General features: G+C 38.5%; 1 protein-coding gene across 1 annotated transcript in view; it reads left to right on the top strand.

The window, feature by feature from the left end:
• The window catches only part of atp10a (ATPase phospholipid transporting 10A), a 63,893-nt gene that overhangs the window by 6,137 nt on the left and 31,009 nt on the right, over positions 1–26,747 (top strand). Inside the window, exons 2-10 of the mRNA XM_056750708.1 lie at positions 15,816–16,020; positions 16,640–16,725; positions 21,172–21,278; positions 22,683–22,814; positions 23,597–23,727; positions 23,885–24,137; positions 24,297–24,514; positions 24,728–24,922; positions 25,582–26,140. Coding sequence (XP_056606686.1) covers positions 15,816–16,020; positions 16,640–16,725; positions 21,172–21,278; positions 22,683–22,814; positions 23,597–23,727; positions 23,885–24,137; positions 24,297–24,514; positions 24,728–24,922; positions 25,582–26,140 — 1,886 coding nt within the window. The remainder of the gene's footprint in view (positions 1–15,815; positions 16,021–16,639; positions 16,726–21,171; positions 21,279–22,682; positions 22,815–23,596; positions 23,728–23,884; positions 24,138–24,296; positions 24,515–24,727; positions 24,923–25,581; positions 26,141–26,747) is intronic.

Here is a 26,747-nt window from a genome sequence, read left to right as displayed (position 1 = left end):
CCAGCAAAAAAGACCCGGATCGGCCCCAATTCCGATCCAGAGTATCGGATCGGTGCATCCCTTTGTCACAGAATGTCGGACTGAAACAACTGCCCTTTTTCAGCCTACTACGTAAACTAAGACATTTATTCAAGAAGTTTATTATAAACTGAAAACAATTAGGCTTACTAGACGCATTGTATGTCAGAGTGGGATCTGAGCGGGATTTGGTTTACCGGTGAGCGTGAACGTAATGTGAGCGTAGCGCACAGACTTTGGGCGAAATATTGAGCAAAACGACCCATCTCTCCGCTTCGCCTACATGCTCTCATCGCAACAGCCAAGTGACCTTCCCCAAATGACAGTTTGGGAACCACAAACTGTGAGAGCTGGAGTCGAGGAGCGGAGTAGCCAATGGACGGGCCGCCCACTACTGTATGTATAAATAAATATTCCCAACAATTTATTACAGAGACCATTTAAGTATTTATCAAGTACTGTTTTAGTCATCTCTGACAAGAAGTTCATATATGGTGCTTTTAAACAAAAGAAACCGTATTCTTATATCTTCATTTGTTTGTTTTTATCACTCCGTAGATGTGGGTAAGCTTCTTCAAAAATGCATCATTCTGATTAAACAGCTGAGTTAATTAAAGTGTACGTAACATGACATCATGAAAATGACGTTTCATGCAGTCTGTTATGTTGCCGTGTTTGAAAGTAAGCTTTCTGCCAAGTTGTAAGTCCGAAGGTGAATAAATAACAAAGTTATTTGCTTGTAAAAATGGGAGTCGACTCTGAATCACACTAACGAGTCGAGGACGCATATCTACGTCACTATACATAAACGTGTTGCTGAGACTGCCGGGAAAACGTATGTCTCCTCCCCCAAACACTGTCGCACGTTCTTTATGCATGTGTATCATGTCTAGAGTCTGTGTTCTACGGTGTGAAACTAAGTCCGTCTTATTTCAACTACCAAAGGAAGAACATCTGAGGGAAAAATGGTTACAATTCATTTTTCAAACGATACCAGAGGAGTATAACCCCAGGGTTGTACCAATGATTGCTTTGATAATCTTGGCGCGTTCAGTGCAGGATATGTGAAGCGACTATCCTTGAGAGAGGGGGCAATGCCAACTCTATTTGGACCTTTTAGCTCCACCGAGTCCCAACCTGTAAGTGTGACTTTTGATATTTGTCTGAACTTCAAGAAATATTTTCGTACCTTATGTCTGTGTTTAGCTAATGCATATAACGCTAACATTAGCATGTAGCGTTATTTCTGGTGTGTTACAGTTTGTTTATCTTTCTATTTACTCGGCTGATTTAATTGTTCAATCCATGAATTCTCAAAGTATTTGTTTCAAGAACTAAGTCGAGTACTATCTGTATTGTAATAAAATCTGAAGATACGAACACGGTACACTGTATGCCGTGTCAGCTAGTCCATGTATAATACTGTTACAAGAGAATTGTAAATGTCATTTTTCTTACTGGGATCTGCAGAAGGATGAATTAATTCTCTTAATACTTTAAACGTTTATGAACTTAATAGAATGTTTTATAAAATAATTTTGGATTGGAATTAAATGATTTATATAATTCTTCTTTTAGAGTACTTCTCAGCAGACCATTGGGTCACAACAAATTTCAAGTCTAGGCTAACGTATTTTAAGAAAAATTATAATTTACTTCATTGATAAGCAAAACACAACATGCATGTTGTCACACTGAGAGTTTTTATGACAAGAGTTGTCACTTGCCACTAGGGGTGGGCGATCTAGAAAAAAATTTCAAATCACGATTTTTTTCCAGATAGATCACGATTCACGATTTTATCGCGGTTCTTCTTCAAGTTGGTTTTAAGACTATTTTGCAAATTAAAGGGGCTTCAATACAGCCAAACTAAGTCCCCATATAAAAATATACTCTTTACCATTTATATTATGAAGAATATTTTAATCAAGTTAATATTTAATGCAAGTGCAAGACCAGAAATCAGCTGTTAGCAAAAAACTTTACATTTTGAATTTTGTTTTTCATCTTGTTGCGGCACTCGGAGTAAAGCTGTGGAATGGACGTGGAGGATAAATATTTTTGCCTGGGTATTTCGTAACGTGGATCTACGACTTTGAGCAGTTTTTTAAAGCCCTCATTTTCCACAGTCTTTATGGGAATCATGTCTTTGGCCAGGTAAAATGCGACCGCGTCAGTGACATCTTTCCAGCGCTGGCTCGTTCTGTCATACGGATACGTGTTTTTTTTTCTCAAATGGTTCTTTCGGTAAAGTCGTTGTTTAGGCCTTTTAGTTTCTGTATGCTTGGTTGTAGCCTACCTGATTTACTCGCGTGGGATCCCTTTATAATTTGACTGTTGGCATACTCTTTCAGTCCCTTTATTTTGAGGTGGTTAAAAAGGTTCGTTGTGTTGCCTTAGGACGCTCGAATCTTATCATTGCCACATTTGCAAATAACTGTTGTTTGGGCCGTGTCAGTTGGGGAAAACCCAAACCATTTCATTATTACTGATGGAGAACTTTTTTTAGGGACCAAGTCCTCCGTTTTTCCCTCCATCTTCACTGACCGCGTCACTTAATCTTACTGAATTCACAAGCAACGTATACGAGCTTGTTTACATGGCGCAATCTATCGCAAGTATGTTGACGAATTCTATAGAACAGCACTATATAGAACGATTTAACGATTTTCCCGAAAAAGTGGATCGTGCAGTCATTTTAATCGTTCGCGATCTAATATCGTCATATCGCACACCCCTACTTGCCACTGACTTACATCCTGCTCCAGTCGTGGTGGAGTTTGTTGTGGATTAGTGTCTTCTTCCTCGTCAGACTCGGGCTCAAACTGGTACGGTAAAATCGCCGCCATCTCTATCTACACATAAATATATATATAAAGAAATCCAACCACATGTAAACCGAAATACTGTTATGATGTAGGGGGGTTCCATTTGCGACAAATGATGAACGCGTTTGACCAATCACAACAGACTACACCATCTGACCAATCACATGACACAAGGTTACCAGGTAGGAGGGGCCTAGACGGGTGAATCGCGGAACGAATCATTTGAGAGTCAGTCAAGAAGTAGGGTACGAATAACTGCATATAAATTCCGAGATTAAAGTGTTTTAACACATTGTATGTAGATAAACTTGTTGTTGGACACTCCATTACCCAAAGTAGGGCCTAGAAAAACATATGTTACCTACTCTTTAACGTTTTTTTGTCAAAGATTCCGCCCTGATTACACTCAGAACAATCATTAAAAACTGCTAAAACATATACGTTCTAGATTCTGGGATTCTGTACTTTTTCCCAAAGATGTTTAATAGCGCCACTTGCTGTAAAACAGTACTACATTTACATTTACATTTAGTCATTTGGCAGACGCTTTTATCCAAAGCGACTTACAGTGCACTAATTACAGGGACAATCCCCCTGGAGCAGCAAGGAGTAAAGTGTCTTGCTCAAGGACACACTGGTGGTGGATGCTGGGATAGAACCAGCAACCTTTGATTTACCAGTTCAGTGGTTTAACCCACTAGACCACCATCTAACACTGATTGCCGTAAAAACTCGTCATTGGCGGGGAACCATCTGTTCATGTAAACAGCCATAAAATGAGCTTCAGTTATATCAGCACCTGCCGGATAACAGTCCAAGTGAGCTACATCAGCAGTTACTGACAGATAGTTCTGCTGATCATTCACATCTAAATGTGAAGAGTCCGTTCCGTGTAAAGTATGGGCATTTTTCATATTTGAATATTTGAGCTCATAAGAAACGTTTTTATTTAAATTAAGATAATAAAGACTTAAAGTAGGCATGCTCATTTCGGTTAATTTCCCTAACCCACAACCGACACTCGTTATCTGAAAATGAACCGTTAACCGGGTTATCAATATGATTTTAATATTAACTGGAACTAAAAAAATACATTCTGCGTCTCATTTCGAAGGCTGCGTCCTCCGGAAGTCGATTTTGTCCGCCGCATACGCCCTCACATCCGACATCCGGAGGACGCAGTCTTTGAAATGAGAACACAGCTACAGTTGATAAGGGTCCATGACACGTTAAAAATACAAACATTTATTTCACAGATTTATTTTAACATGCAAACAGCAGCATAACGAATACATCAACAACAGCATACATGAGATCAGTTTATGTAAAGGATAAAATGACGGCTAGCACCGAAATTCCATTGCAGCGCATTGTGAGCGCGATTGTGTCGTCATTTGAAACAAAGAACTTGAGCTTGAGAAAGCCAGTGGTACTCCGTTTGGAGGAGTAAAGCCCTGACAAATGTGGCTTCAACAATCGCATGACTTACACGTGTCCAGTTTCGTCAAGTGATTTGCGTGATCGGATTTTTAATCTCGAAAACGTTTCTGAGGGCATTTACACCTAGTCGAACGCGTCTGTACACTCTGTGATTTAATGCTTAGCATGTTTTTCTTTCACCATACAGAAAACTTAAAACATGTACAATTTAATGGTTATTTAAAAACTTATTATTACATTATTTTTATTATAAAAAAGATGATTAATATTATTACATTTAAAATAAATATTCCTTCTAAATTATTAACTGATAGTATTAACTGGTCAATTTTCTAACAACCGGTTAACGATTAAACGGTAAATGTGAGCATCCCTATCTTAAAGGCTATTTTTTCGTTTTTATTTAGTCACAATTTCACATCAAGGGTATGATTTTCTTTAAATATTCATAAACCAATAATATTATATGATATATTTAGGTTTTTTCATGTTGAAAAGATTAGCAAAAGATAAAACTGAAATGGATCTGGTTTACCTTTGAGCGTAATGTGAGTGGAGCGTTTACTTCGTTCTTGAGCGACTGAGCGAAGCGCACAGTCATTAAGAGAAATATTGAGACACACCACTCCGCTCTGCTCACATGCTATGGTGTGAGTGGAAAGTGGCCTCTTCTTGTGTGTTCGCATGCACTCTCTTCCGATGAGCTCCATGTGTGTGCAGGAGCCCACGGCCTCTTGCATTTAACTGTCACTTGCATTAAAAATCAAAGAAGCATTCATAATCTGGCTGATCACACACATAAATCAGGTCTCTAGACTGCGAGTAATGGTTGCATTTCATGACCATTTTAACTGCTAGTGCGACCCGTTTTTCTTAGTGGTCACTCCGGGGTATAATTTTTGCGTATTAGAAAATCAATGCGCAGAATTGTTATATTACGTTTATGGCCTTGTTTCTGGATCTGATTCTGCAGAGCGTACATCTGTCATTCATCTGCCTCTCGTTGCGTGCTCTCATACACACACAGGCGCACACAAACCAGCTACGTGATGTTTACACAGTTTTTTTCTTCAGAGAGCGGTGTGATTCCAGAAAAGGGACCTAGGAACATTAAAGGGATCAGTCCCGGAAAGCGACCTGTGTGAACAAAAGGCAGAAACAATGCCGTAAAAGCCGTGTACGGATGAAACGCTTCTATAATAAATTGTAAATAATTTGGCTCTGAAAACAAATATAGTTAAGGAAGTAATTTATGATAGTTAATCGAAAAGTAAATAATACTATTTGTCTGTTGCTTATTCAAGGATGAATGCAAGAATCATAAACAGCAAACTTAAGCTCAAATGCAAGAATAGTGTGTCTGCTTCTAAACGCAGTTTAAACTTGAAATTACTTTAATCTTAACCAAGCAACATGAAAATGCACAGTATTTCAATAAACTTGATCGCTTACCAACCTTTAAAACATGGCTGTGTGCACCTGTCATGCCAGTGCTGCGCTGCAGAGAAGTTCAACTTTCACCTGAACATTTACATGATATTGTTTCACAGCAGTCATTCTTCTGGGATTGGGACGGGACTTCACCCAAGTTTTTTCGTGGGATTGGGATGGGACGGGAGCGGTTTGAAAATCCACCCGTGTCACCTTCTATTGTAGATGAGCAAACGATCAAAAAAGTATATACATCTTGGAGACATCAGTGTACAACAACAAATACAAAACATAACCTCTTTTTTTTTTTAACAGTCGCCTTTACAATAGTATGAACTCTTTTTACAATGTTCCTATTATTTTGTCCAACCTCTTCATTTTTTTTTCAGTTAGTGTGAATTAGGTTTATAGTGCTTACAACTAGGTGTATATAGAAACATTTGAAGTCAATAGAATGGTTTGTCTGTATTAGAGGTCGACCGATATGCGTTTTTCAGGCCGATACCGATTATTTCCATGTGAATTAGACCGATAGCCGATGTTTTGAACCAATATATATATTGCGAAAAAAACCGTAAATTTATATAGAAATTAAGAACACAGATTCTGAAACATTTGAAAGATATTTAATTCTGACTGAAAAATCTTAATCATAACACTTATATTAATAATAAAAAAAGAAAGAAGGGAGCACCCAGCAGAATTCTGTGAACATTTTGTAAACCACAAGCAACAAAAAAAAAAAAATCAACAAGGAACAAATGAAAAAATGAATTGAATGGAATCAATTTTATTTATGGAAAAAAATATGTTCTGATGACTTAAAAATTGAATACAATACTAGAACTATCCAATTACTCATTTTGCACATCATTGGATTAACTAGCACAATTTGAATTTATAAAATAAGTGTAAATAATTGAATTGCCTTCATCGCTTTATTGTGTATGTTGTTGAAAAGACCGCAAATGTTTTCATGAAGCTATAACATTAAAAGCATATTTTAGACACACTTAGTTAGTACATTAGCCTATTCCTTGAGTGTATTGTCGGCAAGACGGGCATTTAATCACACCCATGTGTGTCTCTGAACAATTATGTGTATAAATAAATTGCGAAAAATAACTTGATCTAACATTTGTCGCAAGCAGCTTGAGATTGCGGAGTCTGTGTGTGTGTGTGTGTGTGCTCGCGTGCATGAGAGCGCTCTGACTGAAGACCGACGATTCAAGTTCTTTATGCCCTAAAATGGCTTGTATTTTTGAAATGGCGTAACTTAAAGTGACCTGCAAAACGCCAGCTCGATCAATTACAAGAAACACGTGCAGTGTGCTGCTCGCTTGCAGAGCAAAATCATTGTTATACTATGGATGTGAATTATATCTACATGATAATAATGCGTAAATCCTGCGGAACCTGCAGGAAACCCGCAAAGCTGCTCCGAAATTCAGGCACTTATTAAATTGAAGTGTTTTGCATCTTCAGTGTAGTGGATTGAGATTTATTTCAACGTCTGATGCTGCCTTACCTCAGAGAGCATGAACCCGAAGCAGCGCTTTCGATGCGAGAGTGAAAAATGCAGCCTCCCTCGGTGATTGGCCGGACTCGTGACTTAGTCCCAACAAATCAGAGGGGCAGTGGGCGCGCATTACTATAGGCAACAAACTAGAGTGACTCACTAAATCCTTGGCTGCATCAGAGCCAAATAGCCCATTTCAAAATTAAATGACTTTATCGGCAAATCGGCTTTGAAAATTATCGATATCGATTATCGGCTAAATCTTTGATATCGACGCCGATAATCGGCCAGTTCGATAATCGGTCGACCACTAGTCTGTATATAGATTGCTAGGTAAACTTGCTAGGTTTTGTGGAGGACAAAATCTGCCCCTGGCAATAGACATATGTTAAGGATGTCGCTGCTGCCTAGATTTACTGTATACACTTTCTCTTTTTAAGGAATGTCACCACATACATGTTTTTCTACATCTACATAGAAGTTTGTCCGTCAAGCCGTAACTTCTTTCTGATCTGCGGTGAACTTAGAAGTTCATGTGGGTGGTCTCAGAGTCATCCTGTTCAAACAGCAAGAGCTATTTTGAGGACACCTACACGTTGAGTTCCAATTAAGCTTCGGGGTAAACGCAACTTGGAGGCAAATCAATGATTTGTTAATGTTGCAGGGTCTCCGAGATGTCAGCACTACACACTCTTCTCGAGTTGTTCTATTGAATGCCTGAAAATTCATGTGCTTTTCATGAAGCAGCAAAGACACATTGTGTTTGCAACATCACATCAGTGTGGTTTTCTTTTGTTTTTATTCTGGAAATCGGAAGCCTTCAAAATCTTGTTCTGTAACCTTCCTGACAATTTGACATGGACTGTTGTGAGTTTGAGAATAATATAAAATGTAACTCATAACGGAGGTAATTTTTCAAGGCAGACCGAGGAATCAGGAAAACAATAGAAATGTCTAAAAACGAGCCTGCGTCTCCTCCTTTCCTGTGTTCGGCGGGGAGCAGCTGGATCAAAAGACCTTCTATTGTGTTTTATTTTTAAAAGCACAGCTTTTTTTATTTATAAATATATATAAAAAACGTGCATGAAACGCTAGTTCTCATGATAAAACTATGACAGCATTTTATAATCTGTGTCTAGTATGACTAGGGATGCACTGAATATTCGGGCACCGAAGACGTTCGGCAGAACATAGCAAAAAAACGCACGTGTAAAGAATATGTGAAATGGCCAAAATAAATTTTACCCACCATGACTTGTAATACGATCAAGTAACAACCAGAACAGAGAGAGACAGAAAGAGAGAGAGAGACATGCGTGCACTTTATTACAGCTGCAAACATTTTGGCAGTGTGTGGAGCGTTTTAAAGTGTCAGAGAAAGGCACAGCACGGGACTTACCGCACGGAAGTAAATTTCTGAATGAAAGCATCTTTACCTGTCGGTAACTTTACTTCAGACCGAAGCGGGCTGTCTGACAGTAGCAGTTCCCTGTATTAAACAACTTGACAAAGTATGTCCTGTTTATCCGGCCACGAGTGCAACTTCTGAGAGAACAGTCAGCTTTTGTGGGCGGAGTTCGGAGGAGAGATGTGAAGTGATATGGTTGTCAGTCAGCATCAGTCAGAATTGCTTGCATCGTATGATTTTTTTTTTTTTCTTCTTTAAAATCATTTTGCAATGTAGCCTGTAATAGTCCAACAGTTTTCGTTTATTTGTATTTTTAGCTTATAGGCCTAATGTGGAATGGCACTTTTAAATGAACTGTGTTGTTGTAGGGGTACAGAGTAACGTACATTACATTCTTTTAGTGGTCAGTTAAAGGCCTGATTAATATAGGCCTAAATATATATTGTTCTTTTAATTTACTTTGTTTTGCTCAATTTTATATTAAGTTGTATTGTATTTTATTGAAAAATTATAAAAAAGCACATTTTGCAGCTTTCGGCCAAGTGTTTCACATCATGTTCGGCTTCGGCGCCGGTTTCGGTGCATCCCTAAGTATAACATAGTTTCCTGTAGGGTTCTGATATCGACTTGTTTCCTTCGCCGAGAGTTCTGAGAGACAGGAATTTTAGGAATTTTGAGCTTTCACATTGGGAGATGGTTCACGCACCCTCAAACATCTCAGGTTCACCTCGGATGCGAAAAAGTGCAAAAAGTGTCCTTAACTCATTCGCCGCCAGCCTACGCCAGCGTTTTTTAACATTTTCACCCAACTTTAATGGCTCACAGTAAATTTTCTGTAAAGAACATATAAACAATATGTCAAATGGAAGAACAGAGTCTCAGCTTTTAAACAAAAGAAACCGCATTCTTCTATCTTCATTTGTTCTCTTTTATCACTCCTTAAATGTGGGTAGGTTTCTTCTAAAATGCATCACTTTGATTAAACAGCTGAGATAACTAACGTTTTTTGTCAAAGATTCCGCCCAGATTCCACTCAGAACAATCATTAAAAACAGATAAAACATATACGTTCTAGGTTCTGGGATTCCGTACTTTTTCCCAGTGGTGTGTAATAGCGGTATAACAGTACAAACACTGACTGCCGTAATAACTCGTCTTTGGCAGGGAAGCGTTTTTTTTTAAATGACAAGATAACTCGTCAATGGCGGTGAAGGAGTTTTAATACACAATAAAATCATCGTAAGAAAATAACACGAAGCCTTTAATTTTGCTTTAATATGTAACAATGTAACCAATTAAATTACATACATTTGGAGAATCGCAATTTCTGTAGGTTGAAATGAATTCAGATTACAATCTATTAAGCATCAATCAATAAAGTAGATGCTCTGTATTGCCTCTTTTTAAAAAAGCAGAACCAAATCTGCTGTCATCAACTTATTTTTCTGTATCAGTAATACCGTTATTTTGGGGGAAATGTGAATGAATGCATTGCTGACTGATTTAAGGTGTGCCCCTAAATTTTTTGCTTGCGCTCCTAAAAATTTCAGTCTGGGGCTTCAAGTGCTCCTAGTAAAAAAAAGTTAGTCTGGAGCCTTGGCTTATCTACAGGGTGTATGAACTGTCACTGCCTGAGCATGAATCAAAGAATTTCACAGCTTTAGAGACATTATTTAAGGCCATGCCCTTTTACGCACACACACACACTAGCAGTTGAACGCTCAGTTTAAGCTACAAATTCTAATGTGACTCAAACTGAAATTATGGATCTGATGAGTTCTATTTCAATGAGTCATTACACGGGACACAGAGAAGGGCAAATAACTTATAAATACTTGCAAGTCAGCAAAATGTTTCAGATGGTGTCAGTTATTTGGGTTGTACGTTTTAATTTGCACATTTTTATTCATCTTTTTAATTTCTACTTTCCAGCACTTTTTATTTTGTCTCTACTGTTTGTTCTAAAATCTATTTTCTGTAGGTCTGCTTTGCAACTATCAAAATTGTGAAAAGCGCTATTGAGATCATTTTAATGTCATCTGTTTGCTAGAGTACTAGAAGATGGCAAAATTAACCTATTAACAGATTAAAATGTAAGGAATTAAAAAATATTTTAAAATAGAAAAGGCAACATATTGATAACCTACAGAATTTTGTACAACATTAAAAAAAAAGTGTGCATCAATTAAAGGGATAGGTCATCCAAAAATTTCTATTTTTATTTACTCACCCTTGTGCCAGCATAAACCTGTGTGACGTTCCTCCTCCTGAAGATAAATGAATGGAAAAAGAAATATGTTGGTAACCAAACAATATTAGAAAGTATAGACGTCCATTGTATAAATAAAAAAAATAGTGGTTGGCATAGATTAATTTTTTTTAATCTATCTTAATCTAGATTAATCTAGATTAAAATGGCTCATGTGAATTCTGCCTAAGGCATTCAGAATATGTGTGCTACCCAAATAATGACTAAAAGTAAGTCTTTGAGAACGGGTGTCTCAAGCCAGGTGGCGCATTAGACCAGGGGCTCATCTCCTGTTTCCAAAATGCATCACAAACTGCTTGAGAAAGCTGTTCTACTATGATAATTGGTGATGAAAATAAATTATGTTCAATAAGATGTACTTGTGTTTACTTCCGCATTAGCTAAGGGATGCTTTGCGTTTAGGTGGTACTTGAGACTGGAAGAGCTCCTACAGTACATTTACATTTAGTCATTTAGCAGACGCTTTTATCCAAAGCAACTTACAAAGAGTTAGGGAGCAACAAGCGATATGTCATACAGGAGCCATAATATATTAGGTGCCAATACAAATTTACTGGTTTCAACTAAAGCTAGACCACTACCTGTTGAGAGAAAGTTTTTGTGCAAACAACCTTAGTCTTGTCGATGTTTCCATTGGGAAGCTTCTTAAAAATAAATTTTCCCTGAAGCAACCCGGCGGCTTCACAGCTGCATCCATGTTAGCACGTCACGTTTGATGTGGTAATTTCACAGTAACGTTATGTTGTGTTCAGACCAAACACGAATGTTGCATCAAGCGCGAGTGATTTACATGTTAAGTCAATGCAAAGACGCGTTAGACCTACTTGTGACGCGAATCGCGCAAATGAAGCCCTGGTCATGAGATGATGAGGCGGCACGAATGACGCGAATTGCGCGAATTGAAAAATCTAGTACTCGCCCGGTACAGTGCAATTCAGCTAGGTATACATCCGCGCTAAAATATCAAGGTGAAAGTCATCATAGCTAGCGTAGTATAGACCCAACTCCCAACCCAACTTTGAGAATAGATTAACGGCGTCATTTTTTTTATCGCGCGATAAGAGTCTCACGTAAATGCGGTAAACGCCGTTAACGGCCCACCACTAAAAAAACACAATTCCAGATTTTTTTTTTTTTTTTTTAACACGATGATGATTAATTTTTGGGGGGTGGTAGGGCTGGCCGCTATATTGTACGATCCTTATGCTCTTAATTTCTCAATGACTTGCGGTTAAATGCCGCCACATCTGAAAGCCAGAGGGCGTTCTTGCACATAAACTGAGGATATGGGAAACCGAATAAGAACAATTAGTTCCAGGAAATGCCAATGGTCATATTCTATCGCTGTTCTTCAAACCTTTTCAGGTATTTTCATGATAACAAGTTGATTTATAGTAATGATGATATATGAATGATACTTTTTCCAAATTCACGTTATAGACGACTCGATCTTGTAGTGATTTTAGGTCGAGCAGTACTTCCTATTGATCAACAGCACTAGTTCTACAGAAGAGCTGTGCATAAAACATTGAACTGATTTCAGAATCGATTTAGACATGTATATTAAGTGTGAATGACGATATATATCGTCCAGTTCTAGGATGGTGAACTTTCCATTTATGGAGGATTTCTGTAGATAAAGACCATGTTCACATTGCCTCCAAAATCTGATTTTTATGTGTCCCAGATTTGGTTTATAATCTGCGGTGTTAACAATACAAACCACATGGAATCTGATCTTTTCAATTCTGATTTGAGCCACTTTCATATGTGATTCTAGATCTGGTAGGTTTTTGTGTTTTGATGTTTCGCAATGCAAGCTCAGTCTGAAGAGTCCGAATACCAGAATTTATGCTAAATTTGTCATTGTAGATCCACATGAGCGTTTGCTGCTGTCTGTGACGTATTATTGTTCTTTTGTGCTAAGATTCAGTTTATGACTATAGCAAGTAGGGATGAGTCACGAATTTTGAATATTCGATTCGATTTTTTAATTATAGAATTTCGAATAGTGTGTGCGGTCTTAAAAAATCCGCCGTGTTTTCACGTGTAACGTGTTCAAGTAACCAAAGGGTGGCGCTGTAACCAACCAATTTGGATGACAAACGGGCGGAGCAAATAACGGCTTCAATTACTAAGATGATCACTAAGGATATACTTCCGATCGGCTTTTTCGAAGGATACGGCTTTAAAAATCTTATGGAGTTTGTACAGCCCAAGTTTACTGTTCGTCTAGAAAAACCATCACTGCCAGACTGGAGAAACTTTTTCATGACAATAGAAACTGAAGCCTTTAGAGCTGTTAATTCATGAAATCGTTCCGGACTGTTAATAAATGCCGTCATTCGGTTAATATATTTTAACGCGTTTTAAGTCTGGTCTAAATCTTTATGGCTTTATTATGTTTTCCTTGATCAACCACACTGCTGTTTTTTAGTTGGTATAAATGCACATGCTCATATTTTACAAGGAAATGTCCTAGCATTATGAGGTACGACGTACTGTTAATGAGTGCCGTCATTCGGTTGTTAATATATTAATGTTTCAGCGCGTTATCTTAATGCATGGCTTTATGTAAGATTGCCTATTCCATAATAAATAAAGCAGTGTGTCGTCATGGATTTAAAGTTTAAATGGGGGGGAGGGGTGCGAATTTCAAATAATCTTCGAATAGTTCTCATCGATCTTCAAATATTATTTTTGCTTTAAATGCCCATCCCTAATAGCAAGTGAAAAAATAATTGATTAATGTGAGCAAAAAAATCTGATCTGAGCAGTAAATCGGAATTGAGAACTAAGGCTGGCAGTGTGAACGTAGTCTAAATTTAAATAAAGATCTAGTCTGAATTTAGCATCTGTTAAATAATATTTACTTCTTTCCACTTTTCTAACTTTTGTCCATCCGTGTTTTACTGTCAAAGCTTTAGACATTTTACAAGCCTCTCACCAAATGCTTCCAAAGTTTTTACAATGAGCAGAATTGTTTATGAAATAAGCTAGATTGTGAATTGAGAGGTGCAATCACAGGGCACCATCAGTGTAACATCCTCATGACCACCCGGTTCCATATCTTGTTATTTTTTATAAACCGCAGTTGGATGCTGTACAGATGCTGCTCTACGACTTCAAAGTCAGGTTCTTGTTTTCAGCAGTGGGGTTAAACATAGTTGCAGACTGCAAAATGTCATCCCTGCCACACAAGTATGACAGTGAGAAACACATTGCAAAAGAATCTTTTATCTTCAGAGTTTTAATTTTAAAGGTATCATGAATTGGCCTTGTTTATTGTTTTATACTTTAAGAAGAGGTCTACTTATGATGTTCGCGTGGTTTTTACATGCAAAAACATCAAAATCAATAAGTTAAAGGCTATTTTCTACCCAGGTTTTGAGGCCAGCTCGATAAACGCTCGGTTTTAATGGCCGTTCCGCATTGAAGACTTGGAAGTAAACGCCCACTGGTATGATTGTATAGCAGTTTGCATAGTAAACTTAGTGGGAGCCTTCTGTGAATTTGGTTAGAAACGTAACATTCAGTTACACATTACCAAGTAAAGTACTATTTTATTTATAGGCTTGTAATATTAGACTTTGAAAGTGATGTGATGTGAGGCCAAGTATGATGTTCCATACTCCGAATTTGTGCTCTGCATTTAACCCATCCGAGTGCGCACACACAGAAGCGAGTAACACACACACACCCAGAGCAGTGAGCAGCCATTGCTGCAGCGCCCGGGGAGCAGTTGGGAGGGATCGATGCCCTGCTCAAGGGTCTCACCTCAGCTGTGGTATTGAAGGTGGAGGAGAGCGCTGATCATTCACTCCCCCCACCTACTGGTACTGAGGCTCAAACCGGCAACGTTTGGGTTACATGTCCGTGTCTCTTTCCATTAGGCCACGACAGCCCCATCTTAGACTTTTGTGAGATGAGTACAAAAGAGAAAAGGGTCAATTAAGTGACATTTGTTTAGTTATATTTATTATTTCTACTTCTTTTCAGTCACAGAGGAATTATTTTTCGAAAATTCGACTTATGAAAATATCAATTGTTATTATGAAAAAAATATGCATTGAAGATGGGTAAATATGGTTTTCTATATGTAGTGTCAATTATAGTTTGATAGAAGATCAACATGTTTCACTTATCATAAAATCGGAAACCTGAATCTGCAAAGAAAATTGCAATCGGTGCATCTCTAGATTTTATAGCCACAAGAATCATTGGCTATTGACTTGAAGCATAAGTATGGACAAGCTTTGTCTTCCCGGATGTTCACTTCTTTTCAGACTACCAGCAGGTGACTCAAACTTCCTGGTGGTAAACCACCACTTTCTCCACCCTCTTTAAACCATGGTGAATTTGTTCTTCCTCTAGTTTCTACTCACCTCTCGAAGAGGTCACTTTTCCTTCCCGCGTGGCAGTAAAAAAAGCACCCTTGTGGAAGGGCGGGAAAAGAAACAGAGGGAAGGTTTGTTTCCCAGACGCCTTTAGAGTCCAAGCCTCTCTGCAGCCGTGTTTGCTAAAGCCTTGTAATATTATTTTTTGTCCTCCTGAAGTCGCCTTCACGTTTCCCGTCATGTTAAACCAGCTTTATGAACACTACACTACCCTCCCAGTTGTGAACACAAGCCCGAATGTGTTCTATTTATTATTTAGTTCTATGTGTAGTTTATTTGGTGCTTATGAAATATGAACAGTGAATGTGGCAATATAGAAAATAGAGTTGTGAGAAAAAAGCCCCTTGTGAAAGTATAAAGGCCCATTATCAAAGGCCAGAACACAAAAGATAATAATTTGAAGAATGTTGGTAGCTTAACAGCGACAGTACCCATTTAGTATTATGTTTATAGAATACCATGTACTATTATCTTATGGTTCAAATTGTTTTTGTGCCCTCTGTAGGAATGAAAAGAAATATGTGGAGAAATACTGGAAGGAGGTTCGGGTTGGAGATTTCATCCGTCTGCGCTGCAATGAGATTTTGCCTGCTGACGTTCTGCTGCTCAGCTCCAGTGACCCGGACCGCCTGTGTCACATCGAGACGGCCACGCTGGATGGAGAGACCAACCTTAAACAGAGGCAGGTGGTGCGCAGCTTCATCGACCTGGTGAGTTCTTAGTAATGCCAAATATTGCTGTGAAAGTAAATAAGTAAATAGAAGCATCTTGGTGTCCAGAATTGTCAATATGATGGTGCTGCTTTTTGTGAATGTATTCAGCTGGTCTTCGTTTGCCCCCGAAGATAAGAGTCATTTCACACCAGTTGCCAAAGTCAAATATTAATTTGCTTCAGTTCCTCTCACCCTGAATTCTGACAACTGAATTTAAAGACACAATTCGCCCAAAAATAAGAATGCAGTAATATACTCATTCTTAAGTTAAAAACAATGGAATTAATGTTAAACACACAAATGTTTTTTACACAAGAATTAATAAAACGCAAAATAACAAAGTGCTTTTTTCATTGAATAAAAGTGTATGGTACCCAGTGGCTATCATTGATCAAAACATGAAAGTCTGTACAACTGTATGGACTATTCCAAGTAATCTAAAGCTTTTTTGAGAAACAGCATTTTAGTTGGGTGATGTGGGTGATTACAATTTTTCATGTTTGGGAAAACCATCCATTAATAATTCATGTAATCTTCTACTCAGTATTTAATCATTTTAAATAGCATGAGAGCAAAACACAAATCACAAATGGTCATATTTTTGTGTTTGTTGCAGGACTGTGATTTTGATCCCTTAAAATACAACAGTGTTATTGAATGTGAGAAGCCCAACAACGACCTCAACAGATTTCGAGGATACATGTAAGTGCAATGCAGTCATTTATTATTATTCATATATTTTTAGAGAAAAATCTAAATGTCATGGAAATGTTGCATTAGTTCACCCAAAACTAAAATAATCTGTCTTCATTATTCACCCTCATGTTGTTCAAAACATATACATCCCACTTTTTTTCTGAAGAACACAAAAGATGACATTTTGAGAAATGCCTCAAATGCCTCAGTGGTTTTGCGTTTATACAAAGGAAGTCAATGGCTGCCAGTGTTGTTTGGTCACTAGTGTTTTTCAAAATATCTTTTGTTTGTTGTAAAATAAATAAAATCATAGATGTTTGCAATGACACAAGGGTCAGCGAATAATTTTCATTTTTGGCTTAACTTTCGCTTTCAATTTTTATTGGGAACCTTCAAGATCAGATGATGTAGTCCTATTTAATTTAATTGAAATTTGCCCAGTAAGTTATTTCTTTCAAAGCAATCATTTTTTAATCATTCAATCATCTTGGCAAATGTGTCATTACCAAGAATGTTGATAATAAATAACAGCAGCCAAGTTTGTGTTAGACAGTGAGTGGAGCTGAGAAGACACACTTGCAGTGTACTGGCAACACAACATTGGTAGCCTGATGCTTTGTAATGATTACCATGATGCAAAAAGAGAGTAAAGTATATGTACTGGAAATGTATACAATCTCTGCAGAATTAAAAAATATTTAGTTTTGATACACACCTACTTTTAAGAAGCTGTCAATAGAAAAATTAGCTTTTTGCATCCATGTGATATTACGGCTAGCATCAGGGCCTTGATCTCTCAAAATTTGACCCCCTTGTTGCAATGTTTATATTATTTTGTATCTCCATTCATTTTTAAGGTTCTGAAGTTTTAAGGTATGGATTTAATATCTCAAATTGTGACTAAAGCACAAAGGCTCAGGATTAGCATAGTATTTGTGACAGGATGGCTGTAACAGTAGTTCCAGGATCTTAACTGGTCGAGCATTGCCACCAACATAGGTCAGGAGTTTCAATGAGTACAAACATTGTAAATCGCTTTGGATAAAGTGTCTGCTAGATGCGGTAATGAAGTTCTACAACTTGCACACAGTAGTTGAATTTGAGACCAGTCAGGCTTGTCTGGGTTGAAGTATATGTCTGGTGTTTGGATGGTAATGACAGTAGGGCCAGCGAGTCAGCTGACACAAAGCAGAACAATTATGACATTTATTTCCCGGGTGATGGAGAACAGATGCTCTTGGTGTGCTGCCAGCGTTTTTTGCCAAGTTACCACAGAGTGGCTTACAGGAGCAAAGGGGAGAACATATTGCGTGATGAGGGGCAGGGGTTGAGTCTTGTTGAAACAGTGGCTTATTACATTAAGTTATTAGCCCAGCTGGCAAATGTGTGTAGCGAAAGCTATCAAAGAGGAACATTTTACTGTTACCTTGACGTTGTTCTTGACGGTGTTTTTGCAGTCGCACGGAGGTTAATATTACTTCATAAATAATATAAGTCATATGGAAAATATAACTTGCACTGTATTCAGATGGAGTGAAGTTATCTGAAGATATCTGGTTTAAGGTAAACTAAAGGAAAAGTTCACCAGAAAATTTGCCGTTGTAAACCCAAATATGGCATTGTTGTGAATCGTATAGATCCGAAGAGTTTTTACCCGGAGGAGGTGGGGGGGTCCTTGGTGATTTGTCAAACATAAGTCCTCGGGTGCCATATTTTGATCACAAACGCAAAGTGTCGTCTTGGATAAAGAGAAAATGGTGTTGATTTTTATTATTCAGGTTGGTAATGTTATTAGAGACAGTTGCCAATCTCCCTTTCGGTACTTCCACTTCTAGAGCCCTGCCCTTTTAAGTGAGTAAACCACTTGTGTGCAATTGATATTCGTCCGACGTTTCGGTCGCAGGAGCCTTAATTTACAGATGATATTAATAATTATTTTAGAGACCGATCAAATTCGCTTCATCATACATTAATATGTCGTCAGGAGACGCGTATTACTTTTTTATTGCTTGAATCGGCTTTTTGAACTTTCTTTTTTATGAAAGCTGTTAATAACTCTTTTTTTTCTTTTTGAGCTCTTATTAGATAACTCGCATCAATCAGATCCTGCACTTTATCTCTCTTAATAACTCTTTTAACATCAGTCCTGCACTTTATTTTCTTAATCCCGCATCCTGTTTTAAAACCCGAAACCAAAACATCCGACATGCAAGCGCTTTGCTTCCACGCATCCTTTATATTAGGAAAGACTTAAGAAAGTACACCTCTCAGAAAACATAGACAAAAACATAATTTAAGATGTTCAATTATGACTTTGAGCATTGGGATCACGAGACGAGGGCAATGAACAAATTCAACCAAAATCCATATTTTTCACATCTTTTCCCTTTAGCTCAAAATAAGAGCAGCCGCCAGGGTCTCATTTGCGTGTGAGCTTCAGCTAGGTCATACGTCATGTGATAAGCTGCTGCTCATGTTGCTGTGGTACACTTGAAAAACTTGTGCTGACCAAACGACTGAAGAAATACATTTTGACCAGCAAATTGTTGTGACAGTTCTTTTAATTGAAGAGAATATTGTCGATTTTCTGGTCGGAGTGTGCCAGAATGCATAATTTACATGTAAAAAAAAAGATACTTAAGGTGAGGACGCCAAAGGCCTATCGCACAGCACCCGACAACCAATCCAACGCATCCCCCCCACAACCACCCCACCCCCCGGTCGTATGGCTGATACCTTTTTCACATATTCCGAGTTTGCAGGGCTAAATCGCATGGATTTATTCGCTATGTCAGTTCATTTAGCAATGTGCAAACTCTTACTCAAGTTAAAACCCAACTCAACTGCACAACTTCGAAACAATACGTTAAACCTGTAAATAACACATCAACATTATATTATATGTTGTTCTTTTTGTCTATATTTTTTCACTTTTTGTATATAGTGCATTATTGTTATTATTAAATTCTCCTTTTTTTTCTTATTCTCATGTATATTTCATCTATGTTTGCATTTTGTTGGCACCATGTGTACACTTTCTTCTGCGCTAAGCTCCTGTCGCCAAGTCAAATTCCTTGTGGGTGTAAACATACTTGGAAATAAGGCTCCTTCTGATTCTGAACTCAAGTCGTCCCATCATGTTTTTCTGATTTATCTGTTTATTTAAGTAAATTTAGCTCTAGGATATGCTTGTTTTGGTTTAGTATCGCTAAATATGCTCACAACAATAATTGTTTTGCTTTAGAAGACAAATACGAACCCACTAGACTCTTTTGGATTACTTAAATGATGAATGTGGGTGCTTTTCAGAGTCCCATTTACGAAGATGACATGATGGCATTTTAATATAAAGTTATTTGTCTGTGGGTGAATTATTCCTTAAAGTGAAATCAAAACTGAAATTGAACCAAATGAGATGCCGCTCTTGTTGATATATCCTCTGGCAAAGAGATGCAATTTTAAAGATGCAATTTATTAAATATTTATGTTTATTTCAGCATGGGAATTGAACCCAGGTCAATCTTCATAAAATGACTTCCAGCACTGGCCTTACTACTGCATATTTCTAACATTGCATACAAACTTGCTAATAATCTAATGTGAATAATTTAATTCAGCAAAATTACTTTTTTATTTTATATTTTGTACACTTCAGTATATCTGACTTCATTTTATATTATGTGTGCATTTTCAACCCCTAGTCCACTTCTTGAAAAGTGAAGGGCACCAGACCCTTTCTAGGCGTCATATTGGATTATAATCACAGGAAATGTTCAGAGAACAGTTTTTTAACCAACACATCTAATCCAGAATTAAGAACAGGATTTAGAGTTTGCTTTAAAAGATTACAAGGCTTCCACCAAGTCTTTAACATTCACGCCACATTCAATCTGAGATCAATTTGCATTTGCCTTCTTTTTTTATCAAGAACTCTAGCCCCTGGGCTTGAATCTCGATGTTGTTTACACACCCCATTCAGATCTGGGGATTTGTTGAATTAAAATCATGCCCAAACTCATTTTCCATGAGAATCTTTGTTACGGTAATTTTATGACAGATCTTTGAGGTTTTAGCAAAAGTGCTGCCTTGACTGAATGAAAGTTGAGTTGGCCTCAGGGCTTTACCTGCACAGAGCCGTTTTAGTGAGGTCTTGGCTTTGCTATTGATTTTGTGCAGAGAAAGAGTAGCTCTGGGGAACCCTGTAGATGGTCGGCAGTGATGGACTGATGTGGTCAACAACATGGAACACAAGAGTTTTGCTTGTTCTCCCTCTACAGTATCAGTAACACGATCTCACGAGACAACATTGCTAACTTCCATCCTAAAACAAATCTTACGTAGTTGTAGCAAATTGGGATAGAGAAATTCAGATTGAAGCCAGATTATGTCTGTTCCTTATTGATTTGTTGTATTACAAGTGTGATGAATGAGGCTGTGCTGTGTGTGTGACAGAATCCATTGCAGTGGGAGGAGAGATGGGCTGTACAAAGACAATCTGCTGCTCAGGGGCTGCACCATTCGCAACACAGAGGAGGCTGTGGGAATCATCATCTATGCAGGTGTGCTCTCTCTTTACAAATCAGGACTTCAAACAACAATTCTCAGTCATTTAACAAAAATAAATACAAGAACTAAACAAACATTGCAACGTTTAGTTTTATTTTGTCTGTATTCTAATACTATACTAATAACATCAGCTCTGCTCCGTTTGTTTGAGCATCCCAACTGTATTAACGTTTCTGTTTGGGAATGCTGGTGGTTCTAGTTTGTGGTGAGATTATACACAATTTTATACAGTATCTCACAGAAGTGAGTACACCCCTCACGTTTTCGTGTATATTTTATTATATCGTTTCATGTGACAACACTGAAGAAATGAAACTTTGAAACAGTGTAAAGAAGTGAGTGCACAGCTTGTATAACAGTGTAAATTTGCTGTACCCTCAAAATAACTCGACACACAGCTATTAATGTCTAAACCGCTGGCAACAAAAGTGAGTGAAATGTCCAAATTGGGCCCAAATGGCCATTTTCGCTCCCCGGTGTCATGTGATTCTTTAGTGTTTTAACGTCTCAGGTGTGAACGGGGAGCAGGTGTGTTGAATTTGGTGTTATCGCTGTCACTCTCACATACTGGTCACTGGAAGTTCAACATGGCACCCCATGGCAAAGAACTCTCTGAGGATCTGAAAAAAGAGCATGATCCCCTCCCTTCTGAGACTGGCCCGCAGGGCAGTATGCCAACATTACAACCCCAAAAGAAGCTGAGGGTTAAGCTGATGGACTGGCCAAATATGTCTTCAGAGCTAAACGCTATTGAGCATCTGTGGGGCATCCTCAAACAGAAGGTGGAGGTCTCTAAAATCCACCAGCTTTGTGATGTCGTCATGGAGGAGTGGAAGATGTCTCCAGTGGCAACCTTTGAAGCTCTGGTGAACTGCATGCCCAAGAGGGTTAAGGCAGTGCTGGAAAATAATGATGGCCACACAAAATATTGACACTTTGGGCCCAATTTGGACATTTTCCCTTAGGGGTGTACTCACTTTTGTTGCCAGCGGTTTAGACATAAATGGCTGTGTGTTGAGTTATTTTGAGGGGACAGCAAATTTACACTGTTATACAAGCTGTACACTCAGTACTTTTCACTGTAGCAAAGTGTTATTTCTTCAGTGTTGTCACATGAAACGTTATAATAAAATATTTACAAAAATGTAAGGGGTGTACTTACTTCTGTGAGATACTGTACATCTTTAAATGTTAGCAACGGGACATGATCATGGCGCTAGCAATTGCAAAGTCATGGCTTAGATTCCAATAGAATGGACATAATAAATAATTTAAAGAAAGCCTGATTGCCTTGTCGCTTTTAAAAAGTAAAATCTGCTGCCAAATGCATACATGTAATTTTCCCAATTATTATCCTTTATTATTCAAATAGTGAGATCTGCTTTGTTGATTTTCAGGTCATGAGACAAAGGCTATGCTGAACAACAATGGGCCGCGTTATAAACGAAGCAAACTGGAGCGGCAGATGAATGTAGATGTGTTCTGGTGTGTCATAATACTGCTTGTTATGTGCCTCTTTTCTGCCATTGGTACGTAAAATATCAAGACAGCTTTTTTAAATACAATACAATACTTGTTAATACAATTTGAAAAGTATCACATTGTGCCCACAAGAAGCTGGGTGATGAAAATACTTTTTTTTTAGAAATTTTAGACAAAGGGAGACAAAAGATGCTTAAAAATAGCACCTCGTCTACATCAGACGCGGCATGACTAAAGACAGTAGAATGCATTAGAACCCATTTTAATTTTACACTGGATGTGGCGTGAAGCGACACGACAAACCCATTAAGAACAAGCCGTTTGTCATGTCTTGTCGCGTCCAATGAAGACGCAGTGTAACAGTTTGGATTGTTTTCTTATTTTTTCTTCACATAATTTCCAAAGTTACAAAGGTGTTATGTCATAAATGTAAATGGATGTGTGTGTGGGTGCCTACAGTTACAAGAAACATGATATACACTGAATATACAAAATATACAACAGTTTAACAAGGTCAAGCATTAAAAGCCGTGTTCCTGTAGCTTCATTTTTTTATGCAGCTTGTTTAAACCTTTTTTACCATATATTGATGACTAGCACAGCAAACAGGAATCTATGCTGAAGATGTGCAGTCCTTTACTATTGAAAGTCATTGAATGTTGTCTTGTCTCAATGGAATGTATTTCATTGTGTTTTATGATTGTATCTGATATGAGAAAGAATTCTAGAGGAAGCAGTGGTTTAATAGTTTTTGCCTGCGCATTTTTTGCTGTCCTTTCATCTTCAGTGTTTCATAAATAATCTTTCCCTTACTCTTAAACCTCTCCAGGTCACGGTCTTTGGATGTTTCAGTATGGAGATAAGAGGCCTGTTTTTGACGTCCTGAGTCCGGAAGGAACAGATTTATCTCCAGTGGTTTCGGCCATTTATCTCTTCCTCACCATGATTATAGTGTTCCAGGTGAAACAAGTGTGAATGTAACACTGTGTCTGGTTTTAGATTAAAATCCATTTTGATTTCCAGATATTATAGATTAAGTTAACATTTGGTCCTAGACCCTGAATGAATAATGACCCTAAGGGAATAAATCTCTAACACACTTTTTCTCTCTCTCCAGGTCTTGATCCCAATCTCGCTCTTTGTTTCCATTGAAATAGTGAAGATATGCCAAGTGTACTTCATTCATCAGGACGCTGAGCTTTATGATGAGGAGACGGACTCTCACCTGCAGTGCCGGGCTCTGAACATCACTGAAGACCTGGGCCAGATGCAGTATATCTTCTCTGATAAAACCGGCACACTCACAGAAAACAAGATGGTGTTTCGACGCTGTACTGTGGCAGGAGTGGAATACTCACATGATGCCAACGGTTAGGATTCCTAGTTCCAGTCCTATACTTATGTGCGCACATCATCTGTAAATGAACGTCATGTTTTACAAATAATAAACTTTGGGTTCCCGAACATTGGGTTCTCCAAATATGGCGTAGATGGCAGAGATTTTTTTCATCTGACTGTGTCTCCCACAGCGAGGAGGCTTGCTATGTACCAGGAGATGGATTCAGAAGAGGAGGATTGCACATCTCATGGTGGGACTCTCCCACGGAGGGACAGTGCTGCCAGTCACCAGAGCGGAAAAGTTGTATTGCGATCACAGAGCACCAAATCTCACCGTCGCACAGGGAGCCGAGCCGAAGCCAAGAGGGCCAGCATTCTGTCCAAACACACTGCCTTCAGCAGTCCCATGGTTAGTAACAGCTTTGTATGGGATGCTGGTCCTTCTTAGGAACTATATAATTGTCGTTAATTTGGAGCCAAACCTCCTCACAAAGTTCAACGTGACAGTGCCTGTCAAGCTTCTAAAAGTATAATGCCAAGAACAAGATTCCCTAAAAAGGACACCATTTTTATTTCCTATTGTGATATTTGTGGTGGTAAATGTGTGTTATTGGTCTAACAGGAGAAGGACATCACTCCGGATCCTCAGCTTATGGATAAAGTCAATGAGTGCAGCAGTCAGATGGAGTTTATGCGTTTTCACAGTCAGTCCATTAAACAGATCCCCCCTGACCTCTGTGACATCTTTGACTTCTTCATCGCACTCACTATCTGCAACACTGTCGTTGTGTCCTCGCCGAATCAGCCCAGACAGAAGGTAAGCAGCTTGAGACTGGTACAGACCAGTTCTCAATGGCAGCAATAGTTTAGTTCTGGTTCGGTGATGTCATACTTTGTCGAAAGTGTTAAAAATGAATATATATCAAATGTTTTTAAAGGCAAGTACTGCTGAACTTATTCGCCACTTGGCTGGTGTCTTTATTTGGAATTGTTTCTGAAAACATGGTTGAAATCCATTTATGACAATACAAGTTTGGTCCTTGCTTTTACAAGCGTCGCACATGATTCACATCGAAAACATGTGTCACGTGTCTTCTAAACTTTTACTTCAGTGGAAACTTATCATCACAATAACCAAAGGTTTTTCTCCAGAAGTCCATGTGGAGACACGTGGAATGTTCTCGGCATAAAGCCATGAGAATCAAAATCACTTGTCTTACATTTTATGCTAGCCATGTTCTGTTTTTTTCTGTTTTGTGATGCTGCAAAGGACACACTGTTTGCAAGAAGTATTTACTACATGCAGATTCCAAAATATTTTTGGAAGCACTGTATGGGTGATATCAAATATTTGTCTTCATTTATGGAAGGCTCCAGTATTAAAACAACTGCTATGTGAATTATCAAAGTGACTCCCCTATCATGTGGAAATATTTGGGAGGATTTATGTTTTCATAACTTCTTGATCTCATCAAGGTGCGTCGCTACGAGCTGAAGTCTCCAGTGAAGACCATAGAGGACTTCATCAAACGCTTCACTCCGAGCCGCCTGACCTCTGGTTCCAACAGCAGCAGTTCCTCAAGCTTGGCAACCAACCGCTCTTCCCACAGACTGGGCTCTAGCATGCTTTTCTCTCCCTCGGCCGAGAGCACGCTCACCAAGCTGAACGAAGAGAAGCCTCCAGATCGCGACCTTCAGCATGCCTTCAGTCCCGTCCCACCCAACTACGATAAAACAAAGGCTTTGGCTAAAGACGAGTGCGAGCTCAGATATGAGGCTGAGTCGCCGGACGAGGCTGCTCTTGTGTACGCGGCCCGGGCGTACAAGTGCTCCCTTGTGGGTCGTTTGCCGGATCAGGTGACCGTGGAGCTTCCTCACTTGGGGAGACTGAGCTTCGAGCTGCTGCACACGCTGGGGTTCGACTCCACGAGAAAACGAATGTCCGTGGTTGTCAAGCACCCGCTGACTGATCAAATCACAGTGTATACTAAGGGTGCCGATTCAGTCATCATGGATTTGATCAGACCGGTTACAGGTACGACTGCAGTAATAAGTACCCCATTGCATGTGAAGCTCAGATTTGCACATAATGATAGAGGGATAGTTCATCCCAACAAAAAAATATTATAATTTTGTCACCCTCATGTCATCCCAAACCTGTGACCTAATTTCATCTTGATATTTTGAAGATCCTTGTTAACCAAACAACAGTGGCACTTTTTAATTTACATTTTATGGACAAAATCATTTTTCAAAATATCTTTTTTTTTAATAAAACCTCAGACAAAAGACTCATGTACCGGTTGTAAGCGACATGAGGATGAATACATAATGACAGATTTTTATGTGTGAACTATCCCTATGACACCTTGCATGCTGTCAAACTTCTCCCCATATGAACTGAATCTTAAATGTAAAGTGTATTTTGAACTTAAGTGTTGATTATGCTTTTAAAACTCTTTTTGGTCATGCTGAGATCTTACTAAAGTCTGTTTTTTCTTTCCCATGCCCCGGTTAGACTGCACATTAGACCTATTCCAATAGAATGAATGAATTATGGCTCTGGCCGATTGGCCAACATGCTTTTCTTCAAAATGCAAATAGCAGTTATCTATTTCTAGCGTAAGAAAGTAAGTGTTATT

The sequence above is a fragment of the Triplophysa dalaica genome, chromosome 6 (assembly GCF_015846415.1).
Source record: "Triplophysa dalaica isolate WHDGS20190420 chromosome 6, ASM1584641v1, whole genome shotgun sequence".
Taxonomy (NCBI): domain Eukaryota; kingdom Metazoa; phylum Chordata; class Actinopteri; order Cypriniformes; family Nemacheilidae; genus Triplophysa; species Triplophysa dalaica.
The sequence above is the reverse complement of the archived record's forward strand: the minus strand, read 5'-3'. Positions and strand labels throughout refer to the sequence as shown.